At 34.4% G+C, this 15489-nt stretch overlaps 1 protein-coding gene across 1 annotated transcript in view; it reads right to left on the reverse strand.

Moving 5' to 3' along the window:
• Positions 1-15489, reverse strand: part of LOC132548502 (cleavage stimulation factor subunit 3-like) — a 62073-nt gene that overhangs the window by 7528 nt on the left and 39056 nt on the right. Inside the window, exons 23-29 of the mRNA XM_060212367.1 lie at positions 14707-14852; positions 7944-8052; positions 7660-7802; positions 6516-6789; positions 2271-2411; positions 960-1130; positions 656-796 (exon numbers count right to left, since the gene is read on the reverse strand). Of these exons, the coding sequence (XP_060068350.1) occupies positions 656-796; positions 960-1130; positions 2271-2411; positions 6516-6789; positions 7660-7802; positions 7944-8052; positions 14707-14852 (1125 nt within the window). The remainder of the gene's footprint in view (positions 1-655; positions 797-959; positions 1131-2270; positions 2412-6515; positions 6790-7659; positions 7803-7943; positions 8053-14706; positions 14853-15489) is intronic.

A 15489-nucleotide genomic window follows, 5' to 3' on the forward strand; every position in this document is an offset into this window, starting at 1 on the left:
GTTAGATGCAAATAAATATTGCAGATAAAGGTGTGCACATATACTTATAAATCTGAGCTTGTTAGATACAGGTAAATATCTAGCACGAAGAAGTGCATGTACTTATCTGAGCTCGTTAGACACAGGTAAATATCTAGCATGAAGAAGTGCATATACTTATAAATCTGAGCTCATTAGACACAGGTAAATATCTAGCTTGAAGAAGTGCATATACTTATAAATCTGAGCTCGTTAGACACAGGTAAATATCTAGCTTGAAGAAGTGCATATACTTATAAATCATTTGACATAGGTAAATATCCCAGAGAAAGATAAGCACACACACATATACTTATGAATCCCAGATAAGAAGGTTATTTTAGTGCTAAACAAGGTAACAGTCATGTACCGTTATCATTGGCTTGCATTTGACAATATTTCAGTCAATAATAAATACTTTTTTTATTTATTTTCATAATCTTTGCAACTACAGCTAAAAATAGATACCATTTCTACAAAACAACTTAAAATCATAGGGTTCCGTATTAATTCATGAAGGTGGTCAAGAGATGCCTGATGGAAATATCTATATACAAACTGAAGCTAGGTAGGCAGAACTAACATGGCTTTTCTTCACACAGACTTGTACACTAATACTGTCGGTTATGTTGTTTACCTTCATGCCCTCCTCCCAAGATATCCACAAGTCGCCCCGCGTGAGGAAACACGCTACAGAATGTCTGGCTAAGTGATGAATCCAGCCGGTCTGCTTCAACTGCCGCATTATTGCGTCAATCCATGGATAACCCGTCATACCCTGCAGAAAAGGTACCTCCATATTTTATCAGATGTTAACAATACTTGGGGAAAGAAGAGCATGTACAAGCAAACTGAGGTTCAAACCAAGAACATAAAAGTTCAAATGTTGATTATATATCATTATTACAGATTATTCAAATTTCTTGCAGTATTTGTCTCACCTCTGCCCACTTTGCCAGAGCCTCAGGGTTGTGATCCCACGGAACCTTAACACAGATGGGATTGTCCTTCATTTGATCAAAATTTGGATTATTGGTGGCAGCTGTGTAAAAAAATTCACGCCATAATAGCTGACCATGCAGGGACAATGGTGGATCCGATTGTTTTTTCACCTATGAAATAAAAACATTTTATTTAAGTATACATAAAGAATACATATATATATATATATATTAGATTCAGTATTAATACAAAGATTTCATAAATATCAATCAATAAGACTTTAAAATGTTACAAGCAAACAATACTTCTGTATAATCACATGTTTTAGTGGGGTTCAAAGTTCACAGTTTTCTGAAAACTACATTTCCACTGACACCTGATTTCCTGGATAAAGAGTGCTCACAAATTCCACTATTCTAAATCTGTTTTTGTTTATCATTTAACGGGCATATGAATTTGTGAATAAATTGTCCTCTCGATATCAACAAAAGCAAAACCCTCATGAAAACATATGGTTTTAAAGTATCTGACTTTTCCATTTCTGATTTTGTTCCTTGAAATGACAGATTTTATGGAGTCAATCATATGTAAGAATGAGGGATGGCCATATTCAACACCCTTGGGTGAAGTATCAGCAGAAGCACGAGTTGCAACCTCCATACTATATCCTGTGAGTTTGGAAGGACATTGTTATACATCATTAGTTTGAAATTGTTAATGCATTTCGTGTATCCAAGGTTGACAGTTGTAAACAAGGGGAAAGCAGAGGTCTTGTTATAGTTGCAGGAATGGATCAAGATTGTTTGGATCTTGAGGCAGTGTAATCTCTAAGGAAATGTGATATAGTCTGTTTATGAACATTACTGTGAGTTCTGTAATTATGAAAAATCTGAGCATTTTTATTGCCCATTACATACACTAGGAGAATGTCAGGAATGTTGTTATCAGAAATCATCTGTACAATCTTGTTTCTTAAACCAGTACTTGTGAACCTGTTGTCGGCAGGTAAGTTGGCAAGAACTGCCATTATCTCCATAATAATTTCAAGTTCATTCAATGAAGTAATTATCAATATCTTTTGGAGGAGTGTTTTCTAAGTCTCTAAAATAACCTGTACTCAGCAATTCCTTCGATATCTAGATGTGTGACAGAGTTTCACTTTTCCTGAGCACAAAAGTCATCAACTTAAATTCTCCAATCTTTCAGCCATGTTTAAGCAGTATCCCACACATGTGGGAGAACATTTAGTCTAACCTTATATTGCCCTGTCTACAGCTTCCTTAATTAAACCTTTAAAGCAATAATTTTACCTTTCTGAACAGCTCTGCCAGTTTCCAGTAAAATAGTCGTGGCGCCAAACAACCGAACCGTAGGTATGGACTAAGCGCTGTTTGACTTGGGAATAAGGACTGAGCTGTCATCTTTGGTTTCTCAAAGCTTGCTACCCATGCCTACAATCAAAATATATACAGTATTATACATCAACTCCATGACCATAGAATTTTTATCCCACACCTGAAATGTTAGAGAATGAATGCAATTTACTTGTACAGTCATCACATTATATATGTATATACCTTGTACATAACATTTCAGTATATATAAATATAAAATGATTCTCGGCCATGTTACTGTAAATGTACTCTATTTACATATCATTAATTAAATTAACAATCTTAACATTAAATTAATTAATTAATTACAACAATTAACAATTCACAAAACATTGCAAATACATAAAAATATTTTGGACATTAAATGAGAAATGATTGAAAGTTCTGTAGATATATCACTCACCTCTTTCTATTCATTTTCAGATCTACACAAGAAGTTGAAAATATTAAAAACTTGAGACTTCAAAAAACATTATTACAAAAGCAATCTTAAATCAGGGCTATGACATAATTTTTTTGAATAAATGTAGGTTTTATACTGAATCAATGGAATAGTCATCCTAAAGTCCCAAAAAAACACAACAATTTATATCTGTTTTTACTGGGCTAACGAAATGGTCACCCTGGAGTCTCAACCAACCCAATTATTTATATCTGTTTTTAATGGGTTGACAAAATGGTCACCCTGGAGTCTCAACCAACCCAATTATTTTATATGGTCAATGAAATGGTCACCCTGGAGTCTCAACCAACCCAATTATTTTATATGTTCAATGAAATGGTCACCCTGGAGTCTCAAACAGCCCAATAATTTATATCTGTTTACACTGGGTTGATGAAATAGTCACCCTGGAATCTCAAAAAACCCAATCATTTATATCTGTTTACACTGGGTTGATGAAATAGTCACCCTGGAATCTCAAAAAACCCAATCATTTATATCTGTTTACACTGGGTTGATGAAATAGTCACCCTGGAATCTCAAAAAACCCAATCATTTATATCTGTTTACACTGGGTTGATGAAATAGTCACCCTGGAATCTCAAAAAACCCAATCATTTATATCTGTTTACACTGGGTTGATGAAATAGTCACCCTGGAATCTCAAAAAACCAATCACTTATATCTGTTTACACTGGGTTGATGAAATAGTCACCCTGGAATCTCAAAAAACCCAATAATTTATATCTGTTAAAGAACTAAGAATCTAATCTTACTCACAATATGGAACGAGGTAAAAATAAACCCCAACAAACAAAAACCATTCTTCTTCTACAGGGTTGACACCAATTGGTCCAATTTCTTAATCCGTTGATTTAAGATTAAATATGTGAAAACACATTTAGTCTTTAACCCATGTTCCTAGCATAGGACACCCTCCAAGTTTTATACATACACAAATACTAGTATACTGGTTACCCTTGAGATGTTTCCCATTCATAAAGATTAGGTTTTTTTTTTCTGTTTAAATATTGGTCCTCCCCTTTTGCCTCCTCGCCCTAGGAGGCCAATCTCCACACATGGCATACATGAACATACTTCATTCTCTCATTTGTAATGCTTTATACCAAATTGAGTTAGGAGCGATAATGTTACATTCAATGAACAATCATTTATATAAATTAACTTCATGCAAGGTCATCAAATATTACAAGGAATATATCAAATGATTTTACAAAACAAGAGAAATTGCACAAACATTTACAACAAAACAAAAGATCTAGATCTTTTTCCTTAAAATCTAATGTCCATGGAAACACCAGTGCTTCTTTGATAAATACATGTTACCCACGTAGCTCCAGTGTACCCAGCTGTCTATCAGTACATGCTTGGAAGCAAACATATGACAAAACTGCATCCCATCCAGTTTCTCGGTCACTGTCATAAATGTTAACTGGAGCCATTAATGATAGAAAGACATTATAGAAAGGTCCAAAGGACCTGAAAATTTATCCACTCAAATATAAAAACAAATCACTATAAAATGAGTTTTTCGTTAAAAAAAATAAAATAAAAATTCTTTACAATTAAAAACACTATTATTGCTTTAAACTAATTCCCTAATAATTTCTCCACAGCCTTCAATGGACATTTACCTCTTAATACCATATTCCAAGAACAGCATTATCTGCCTTAAGAGTTGGTCAATGGCGGAGTCAATGCTGGAGTCCCACTAACCTTGGCTAATGTCAGCATTCATGTTTTTGGTGAAAAAGTATGTAAGTCCAGATATTGCTGTCATGCTGACAATAAACTAGTATCATTCAAGCAAATAATTCATGGCTACAGAAAGTGTGAAATGGGTTAAATACTGTCTACTTATCTTAAAAGTGTAGTCACTTAAACATTACAAGAAAACCAGTCACATATATGTACTTACCAACCTGAAGATATTTGTTGCCATAAAAGTGAAAGATCTTTTTTTACTCATTCTCACACAGTCACTATGTCAACCGTAACTATATATGAAAATGTCTTCAAGCTGGCAAGTTGATTTTACTGAAATTCAATAACCTGTTAATCTTTGTAAGATGTAATTCTACAAAAGCAATGAGATAATATGAATACTGTGCAATGCATTCACTGGAAATTGTCAGTAAGTCCAGTAACAAAAATTTTGAAAGATGTCAATCTGTTCTTAAGTAGGATAAGAAAACTTTTTGAGTTAGTCAAACTCTCCTTAAGTAGGGTCACAGAAATTTTGAAATTAGTCAAACTGTCAAGTAAAAGAGAATCTGTTAGTTAAAATATATCATCAATCTGACTTGGAGATCGCTTACTCAAAAGGCAGTGATTGGAATATGTGTATGTGAAATCAAACAGGAAGCATGTAGAATGAATATCAGAAGCAGTTAAAAAAACTTACAAGGATATGAGGGAGAACACTGACACTGATGCAAAGGGTAACTTCATAATTAGGTTATAGATACTACAAACAACAAATAGACAATATATCAACATCTATATCCAAGTTTCTTCTAATTCTTTGGTGTCTAAAGAGGGTGTAAACTTGTAATATATACACCTCTTCCTCATTTCTGGGTAACCCATCACAAGTACTTTTTACAAGTTCACATACAGTATATGCTGTTTGTCAATGAATGACATTATCATCAAGTTGAAATTGTAACTGAAGTCTTCATATTCAACGTACATTTAGTAGCAGATTAATGCACAAATGTAAGTCAGCATATGCTTTGGGCAATACTGATCACAGTTGTTGCCTGGAGATCCATTCCTGTGATTATATAAGTCAGTCTTCAGGTGTCGCTTTATTGAAATTGTTTTAACATTGCTGGTGTTTAGTCTACTTCTGTTGTCAGTTAATGCACTCCTTACTGTATAGGTAATACTGTTACTGTTTTTATTTCAACACATGACTGGCTGTCTGTGTATAAGCCTGGTCATCCTCACTGTTATCAGCAAATGTTCACCTACTTAATGATATGAATCATCCATGGGTTCTTTCTTCAATGGTTTGAAGTTATTAAGGAATTTCATATTATTACAAACATTCTTATAATACAGTACTAAATTAAATCCACTGACATAATAAGTGTAGATTTTGACACATAATGATATCACAATGACAATGTCTTCATTTGTCTGATGGTAAAAACAAAATGATGACACAACTCAGCATAATAACATCCATGTAACTCAATAAGTTAAGTATAAAAATCTACACTTATTTTGCATCAAAAAAGTTTTATGTTAAACATATTTTATTTATTTTCATGGTTCCATGGCAACCATGAAGTTCAAGAATGTTTTAATACATGCCACATGTGCCATACTGGATACTTGTATCCGTCCAAATATAAAGGAACCGTCATGCATATATATAAGATATTAAATACATTTACCTTGTCTTTTACTCACTTAACAACTAAACTATCATTAACACAAATTCCCTGAAGTTTGATACCAGTAGCTTTCCCCCATTTTTACAGATCTTTATTGATTAAACAGCTTAATTAATCAGATATATGTATAAAACTCTAATTATATATTTTAGTCTTTCGTGCCAAATGATAAGGTTTCTTACGTTCATATAGTGATTATGACTACAAACACAATACCAATGTCAGAGAACAAGAAACATCAGTAAAAAATTTTTTTTTAAATTTAAAAAAGTGGAAAGTACATTACGGTAGTACCTTTCTTTCTAAGTGTCTTTCAAGACGAGACAGGGCCTCCATCTCTCCTCCTCGAAATTCAGCTGGTTTTAGACCTTCTGTGTCAAATCCAAGTTCTTCAAGGGTGGGAACTCCATAGTGTTCATCATGATCGTCGTTTAGTGGTGTCCTACACTTGCCCAGATAAGAAGCATTGATGGCATCCACAGGCTGTTTTGGAGGATCCATCTTGGACAAGATCATCTGGAACCGCTTGTATGTCAATGGTGATATACCATTGTTTTGGTTGATAATTCTGGGGAAGATAAAGTTATCCATAATGATTCTGACAAAATCTAATATTTTTATTGCATACAAGGTTGTTTGTTTGGTTGTTATAAGTTTATTGCCCCTTGAACAGCGAGGGTCATTTTGTGTCAGGAGCTTCTTGTAGAAGCTTGACGCTGCCTCAGTGAACTACAGCCCTGTTACATGCCATCCAAAGCAGTTAGGGTGTCTTGCCCAAGGACACAACTGTGACAACACAGACCAGTCCATTTCTTAGTTTCCTGAAAAAGGTAGTGAGTGTCAAACCACACACCAAAGATCTTCATCCATGGTTACCATGAAGCCCAACACTGTTAACTAAGCAATCACAGCCCCTTCACATATATGTTCAGAAGATGCACAGGGGAATTTCTTACAGAAACCCAGAGGTTGGAGCAATTCAACAAACAGTTCTGGGTTCACATTACAAACAATAAGAAGAGGCACGTGAGAGATAATGGCCAGGTTGCTAATTTAGTGAGATTGCTTAGAAATGATAATGTTATAACATCACAACTGCATGACTACTGGTCTTGTGCACTTGAGTATGGGTCATTTTATTGCCATTGAAATCATGTTATATTAATGAAAAAACTGTGAACTTGGTTAAATCAGGTCCAGCTGTAAGCATGCCATTCTTCTGTTGTTCCACTTGCAACCCTTAAAAGTCACTCTCATCATTTGGTATCTCCAATAAGGCAGTAAAGGAACATCCCTATACCCCTCCCTGACATTCATCGTATAGAGACAATGAGGTAGGGTAATCAGACTATTACATGTATAATATTATTCCTCTCTTGCGTTATATAAATTAGGGTCAACAAACAAGAACAAATGTTTTCTGTGACAAATAACTCACTTTTGTAGGTCATACAATGTGTGTGAGGTACGGACAATTGTTTCAACACCTGCTTCCAGTGCCAATGCCTTGATAGCAGCATCCCTCTCCTTTCCAAATGGTTCAGGGTCCTCCTCAAATGATAATGTTGTAATGTTCCACTCCTGCAGGCAAACAAATTAACAACCTTTTGCTGATATCTTATCAATTCAACTGAAACAATATTGGTTTAAAAAGTGATTTTTAAAGAAATTTAGATATCTAGCAGCAGTGTTTGAAGACAGTATTTTAAATAAATAACATACCTTGAATAGGCGTGGAAAAACATTTGTTGGCTGACCGCGTACAACAAACAATCTAGAATTTAGTTTTCTTAGAGAACAATCCAAGTCTTCTAAACATTGTAACAGGAATCTGGAACCAAAAATAAACATCTTTAATGATTGATCAGATCTGTTATGTATAGCATTATGTCCACCTCCCCTATATAGTCTTCTCGGATGGGAAATTCACTTACAACTGAAGAATGACATAGGCATGCTCTCACTTGAACATGCCTTTTTTTTTATTTTTCAAGGGAAGTAACTCTAACTGTACCTGTATAATGTTACATCACAAAGATTTAATAAAATCATTTTAATGTTACACTGCATAAGGCCTAGAATGGTGAAGCTTCTTCAACAAATCCCCCTTCTGAGTCCTACCTACCACCTTGATCCTTTTTTTTAATCCCCCATTTTGAGTCCTAACTACCACCTTGATCCTAAGCTTTTTCACAAATCACCCACTTGAGTCCTACCTACCACTTTGTTCCTCAGCTTTTCAACAATTCCCCCATTTGACCCCTACCTACATACCACTTTTGAATCTAAGCTTCCCCCTTTTGAGTCCTGCCTACCACTTAATCCTAGAAAATTTAATTGAATTTAGAATTGATTCTTCAGATCAAATTAGTGTAAATGTAGGTTGATGCCTTTTTAAATGCTTATTACTACTCTGCATTGTAGGAATATTAAGGATTTTTTCTCCTCTGCCTGTTTGCAGGCCAGGGATGTCACTGCAACTGACAGTATGATCTAATTTAGAGCTACCTTGTTCAGCAAAAGCTGTAATTTGATTGTATTGATTTTGATTGGGCGTCGTGATCTTGGCAACCATTGTTTGATCTTTATTTAGTCTTTAAAGGGCTCTGGCCACAATTTTGGTTTTTGTGCCATTATGGCACCTCTAAAATATGCCCCAATACCTATTTTTAGACGTGCAGTCGAAAGTACTTGTTACCCATGAATGTGAAATTTTATGAGGTGACTGGTCACATGGTACATGTGACATCAAAAGCATTACTTTCACTTGCCATATCAAATATGTAAACAGTAGTATAAAAGGCAGACATCTCTCTTATGATCCTATTTTTGCAGAACATCCTTGATAAACAGTAAAGTATTCTTTTTACCAGTAACACTTTATATCATTCTATACAAATCTCATGAGCAAATAACTGCTGGAATAAAAACAAAATTAATGGAAAATCTGCATTGAAAGGATCATGAGGTGGCGAATGTGTTTGTGGTTAGAACATCATGCTGTTACTGCAAAGACTTCATAGTCGGTGATTATATCTATCAAATAACTTTTTGATATGACACAAAATGTGATTGTGCACTGCAGGTATTACTTTATTATGTCATCAGTTTTGGAGGTATAGATAACATACATTAGATTGTATCAGAGGTATTTACACACAATGTGTACGTGTGTCAGCCATTGTGGAGTACACAAGAGAATTATGCTGATATCCATGACTAACTGATACAAAATATTAATTCCAGTGATAATTTAGCAGTAAAAGCATATAAAGCAAATGACTTGAATGATTTGAAGAGCTAAATTTTCTCTATTACGAATGTTTATTACATGTTTTGACTGACACTACAAAAATGATAGCATACAAAAGTCTGGATTTTTATATTTATGTGCACAAAGATTTTTCAGAGAACAAGAGAGAATTGTTGATAGATAATAAATAGTTATGATATATATGTATATAAATTCATAACAATATTTGTGGTAGGGTTTTCTAATAGAGTCCACGCCGTTCGTGCTGGTTGGTTGAGCCCTGGGCTCCATCACTTTTCAGCTGGATACCCGAGAGTATTTGCAGGGAGACTGAGCAGTAGGGAAAATCAAGTGAAGAGTATCAACCACAACAGCATCAGGGTAGGTTCTTTAGATTTATTACTAACCGTCAACTGATGAATCACGGAAAGGGCAAAACCATTTGACGGTAAGTAATAAATCTAAAGAATGATTGAAATTTTTCACTCAATATTTGTGGTTAATGCATGGCATGCGCGCAAGTGGGGCGCGCTGTGTTAACGTTGAACATGTCAAAAAAGTTGATCCCAAACATGTTCTGTTTTGTTTATTTTGTGACTCTATAGGTTCATAAAAGATACAAACATCTTTTAACGCCTTTAGTTAATTACAAACATGAAGACTAAACACTAGGCTTACTGCGAGTCATAATATTTAGTTTCACTGTTGTCTGTCTGATTGGGTTTAAATAGAGAAACCCCTTTCATAAAACCACCCAGGGCTCTAATTCTATGGCTTTAATTACCTGGCCATATGATAAAATTTCAGTTTGATTTGCCCTTGACTATAACTTATCATTATTTAAGACATGTATTGAAATACACTGAAATTGAAAAATGAATCATCTCGACAAGGTCGTTTACATTACTGCATATAGTCATTCATTCATCATTATGTTAACTATAATGTACACAAAAAGTAGGTTTCACTATAGAATGATTGTTAACATATATAAATGAATATACTGTTAGGTGTGATGTATCATGGACTTCAACACACCGTAGAGTCTTTTCAGAACAGAATATTGCTATCGCCGAAATAATGATTTGCTGTCGTACCTCACCAGACTTCATTTCACTTTCAAATTATGCATATTTACCAGACTAAGCTAAAGAGGACAGGACCAGGTTTAGTGGTGATCTATGTGCTGAGAAAGACAGAATACCACTGAATATATACATCATTGCATCAGTTTAGACTGAAATATGGCATTAAGCAAACTGTGGCCAAAATCCTTAAAAAGTTTGATCTTCGCCAATATTTATATATATTATTATGTGTATTTGGACAATCCTAAAAATAAATGAAACGAGTTAGCATTTCTCTGTTTGCTGTTTACAAATTTCTGTTTCTGTAAAGGTCAATTTCATTAGTCTAAAATTTGTTAGGCATATTCTGTGTAGCATTTCAAATTGAAAAGCCTGTTGTGTCATCCATTATATTAAAGGGTAGTATGGTACATCTTACAAAATATTGTAATTTGAAAAGTTTACTTCTAATTTTTTTGCCATTTTTGCATTGATGTAGTGAGGCATTTTTTTATATCTATTAACTGATATTATAATAAAATCTCTGGTTATTTTTTCCTTCCCTTTTGATATTTGTATATTTGTACATTAATATATTTCTTGTGTGTTTAAATTACATTTTGTCATGACTTTTGGATAGCGGATAGTCTGCCATAATATTCCACAAAGTTCAACTGGATATCATGTTGATGCTTATATGGATTTACATCCATAAATTCACCCATTAAAGTCTTTAATGAAGAACACATTTTTATCTTTTTGATATAATACAAACTGTTTATTCATATTTTGACAGGGTTTTGGGTGGAGCAAACTCTATATATAGAAGCCCATATATCTGAATCACATTACACCAGAAAAGACTGCAGTGATCTGCTATGTCGCTTAGGCCCTTGCTATTCACGTACCAAATTGCCTCCCCCACTAAACTTTTTAAAATTATCACAAATTAAATTTTTTCTAAGAGGAATTATTGTTGGGGTCTGGTATTTTCTTTGTTCTTGTTAGTTTTAGCACCTGACAGTATGATTTCACATAAATGAGTCTGAGATCTCCTTTCTATTACATTTCTTTCAATCTTATACTACCTTATCAAATAAACCTTTCTGTGTATCACTGATTAAATCTTGTAACACTGGTTTCATTCTATTTGCAATACTTGTTACTGCAATGTTATTATCTATATATAATAGCAATGCTGGTCTCTAATTTTTTAAATCAAATTTTAACTTTCCTTCCATTGGGATACAGTTACATTAACTATGCCTCGTCTCTGAGAAACAGAAAATTGTCACACTTCTTAAGATTTAATAAGAGAACTTATAAAAGGTGTATGTATATCATGGGAAGAAAATTTATAAATGCAACAGTGAAACCATCTAGCCCAGGTGATCTATACTGATTCACAGTAAACCAAAGGTACCTTGTCTTAAATATCCAATTAGCTTTTATGTAATTATCACTTGATGTACTAACTGCAAATACAAGAGGGCCATGGCCCTAAGTCATGTGACAATTGACGTATGGGTGGACAGATCACATAATTTGCTGATGATGATCTAACAAATATGATGAATTCAAATTTTACACATTCCTAGAAACTCATAAATAGTAGGTTTTGTTCATGAAAAACAATTGCACAACCATGTTACAAAATGACTACTGTGGCCACCATGTCAAAGTGTTTTACCCAGCTAAAAAATAACAACATATTTTGCTTCTTCTCCTCTATACATCGAACAACGCAAATATATTTTTCTCAACAGTGCAAATCAAACGAAAGTTGAGAAGTAGTTCAGACTTATTTTTCAAGATGACTTAGTGGTCATGACAATATCAGAATCACTTCCTGCTCATTTGATATCATTGTCACTACGACACTGAACCCAAGACCAGAGTGAAATCGAAGGAATTAAGGAGGAATAGCGTTTTAAAGCCCAGCCCCTAACTCCCTTGGCGTGCAGATCATCTTTAGGAATTACAGAATAAAATGCCCACCTCTCGTGATATTTAAGACAAAATCTAAATGAAATCCATTCAAGCATTATGGAAGAGTAGCATTTTTAAGCAAAATATTGACTTACTTCCTTGTTTTGGGCCCCTGCTCCTAGGTCGTCTAGTGGTCAAATCAGCTTTCTGATTTAAGAAATGATTCCCCACACTGATGTTTCAGACCAAATTCGGTTGAAATCAGCCCAGACGATAAGCAAAAGTGTTTTAAAGGAAAAGTTTATGAATGACAAACAGCACACATTGCACGACAGTGCATGATGCACATTAGAAATAGGTCATCTGACCCTAAAAATAGTAATAACAATCTTTCCACGTCATAATCAAAGATGGCTGCTGTAAGCCATTTTATTTGGTCCCAAAATCGAAAGAGCTCAACATGGAGCTAAAGGGAATTTCTCCAGAACTTTATTATTACTGTCAAAATCAATGAATGCTGCCTGTTGTCATTTTAAAATTTTTCCGATCAGTCTGAAAATTATATATGTACAATTTTTTTTTTTTTTTTGCCTTATTTTGCTTTGATAAGTAAGTTCACAATCTGTCTCAGTCACAAAAAAAAAATTATGAAAGAAGATTGGATTTTAGTAGAGGATCTAATATAATAAGGTCTCTTCATCAGATCATCATTCAGACAATGCTTTCTATAGTTTACAACAGAGATATATTAATAAGTGATAGAGTGATAGAAAGATCAAATATTTTGCTGCTACTTTGCATATGTGTCAAAGTATTTAAAAACTAAAAATAGAGCCAACGTCAGTTCCAGGTGTGAGGGTTGATCAGTGGGGTGCTGCGCGTTGGGTATGGATACCAAGAGGTATACAGGGCGATGAAGTAAAATATCAAGATTAATAAAGGTAGAATTCAATCACAACATACCCAAATGTCACCAACTGGTCGCCCATAATAAATTACCCACTAATTGGTGACGCTTGGGTATGTTTTGATTGAATTCTACCTTTATTAATCAAAGTATTTAAAAGTTGTAAATGGCAGTCTTTCTTGTACTGAAGGAGTAGTAGAATCAGAATCAAGATATGCATTATAAGTGAGTTAACAACATCACAAATAAATATATATAAATATTCATACCAACCATAATACAAAACTGAATTAATATCCCAATTACTTCAACTGTCTGCCGACAACCATCTTCTCAAAAAGGTTTCAAGAGAATGTTTAACACTGGTTTTTATTATAAATGATGTCAAGCATCAGTCAGGCAATGCCTCGGAAAAGTACAAGGTTAGGGCCGGTTTTGCATATCCTAGTTAAACCTGTTCAGGCAACCCAGAATTATTCAACAATAAATAAATGCATATGGACCAAATATTGGAACTTATATATGTTAACTTACAATGCAAAGTTTTGGCATTTCCTGTCAAACATAAAGCAATAAACCAAAAATAAAATATCAAGAATTTTAACTTCTACTTAACAGGGCTGGACCCCTCAAACTACACCTACCCAATATTTGTTAAAAACCAATGAATTTGCCATAGTGTTCTAGGACTTCTGGGAATCACAGAGCAAAGCATGAGCAAAATCAACACAGGGATTATTTTTTGGTAAGTTTTACTGAATATTGAAAATTACTAGACCTAGGGTTGGTAGACTTTTACGCTTTGATAAGTAAGTTCACAATTTCACAAAACATATCACATATGAAATAATTGCTCACATCATCACGGTTCTATCTATCATATATACTGCATCATCTGCAATTTAGTTTGTTTCGATTATTGTCGCCATACGTCCTTATAACAGTCATGGTGTTATGTAAGGACTACCAGTTTTACGTCAGCATCAGGTCACGTTACTTGTACAAGTATAACACGGATTCTGTTTTACCGAGTTACTTCCCTTTGTTTCACTCTCTCAGGTGAGATTGCTTAGAATGGAATATTGGTCAAAATCTCACATGGCTTCACTGAACTACAAGGCAATCATATGATATGTTAAATATATCGCTATATAAATATTATTTATATACAGTATATGGTTTGCATTAATAACGAGGTCAGTCCAGTACCTGTGGGCTGGTGGCTATCGACCCAGTTTCGTAATTTCAAACGCAACCATTATGGCTAGTGTCACTATTAAATTTAAATGTATCCAACACTGCAAAACACTACATGTTCGAATATTTTACCTCCATTTGTTGATGCCAACTTGTGAAGAGCCAGCAAACCAGGGATCCAAGATGTAGACACACCGGTAGGTCGAGCTTCCTTTCAACGCATCCCTCAGAGCTGGGTTGTCGTGTAATCGTAAACCTTTACGAAACCAATGCAATATCTGTTTTCTCTGACTTCTAGACATTCCAACAAGATGAACCAAAGTAAATTTTATCCACGAGGTTTTAACATTTCCTTAAGATAAATATGCAGGTTCTACTACGTTTGTTGACTACAAAACTCCAAACCATGCTTTAGAAAACGTGACGATATGCTAATGAGTATATATTTACGCTTACGAGGTCTTTTCGTTCATTCTGATTGGTCGACAGTCACGTTGAGTTCCACTGAACTTGACATTGACATTGCGATACTTTCGGAACACCTTGGAAGTTAACCACAAGTAGGCTTTGATATTAGCCAACGAGTTGTTCATAGTGGCATATAAGAAAACGTGAACTTCGCTATCAAAACCACTCGTTATAGAAACAACAATGACAGCAACAACAAAAACCAACATGTGAACAGAATTATAATCCAAACTCAAATATAGTTATCAACAAACGAAATATTTACACGGAGACTCCTGGAAAGTACAAAGAGACCAGATGTTCTGGAAGAGTAAGCTGCATCATTGAAGACACGCTAACATGTCTCGTTCTCAAATAAGAACAAGGTATCCAACAACTTAACCATAAGGAAAATTAACGAGCATAAAAATGCACAGCTTCGTATCGCACAAAGATCTAGCTGGAATT

This window comes from Ylistrum balloti, unplaced genomic scaffold, assembly GCF_031769215.1.
Source record: "Ylistrum balloti isolate Yb309-2 unplaced genomic scaffold, AGI_CSIRO_Ybal_v1 Utg370016, whole genome shotgun sequence".
Classification (NCBI taxonomy): Eukaryota; Metazoa; Mollusca; class Bivalvia; order Pectinida; family Pectinidae; genus Ylistrum; species Ylistrum balloti.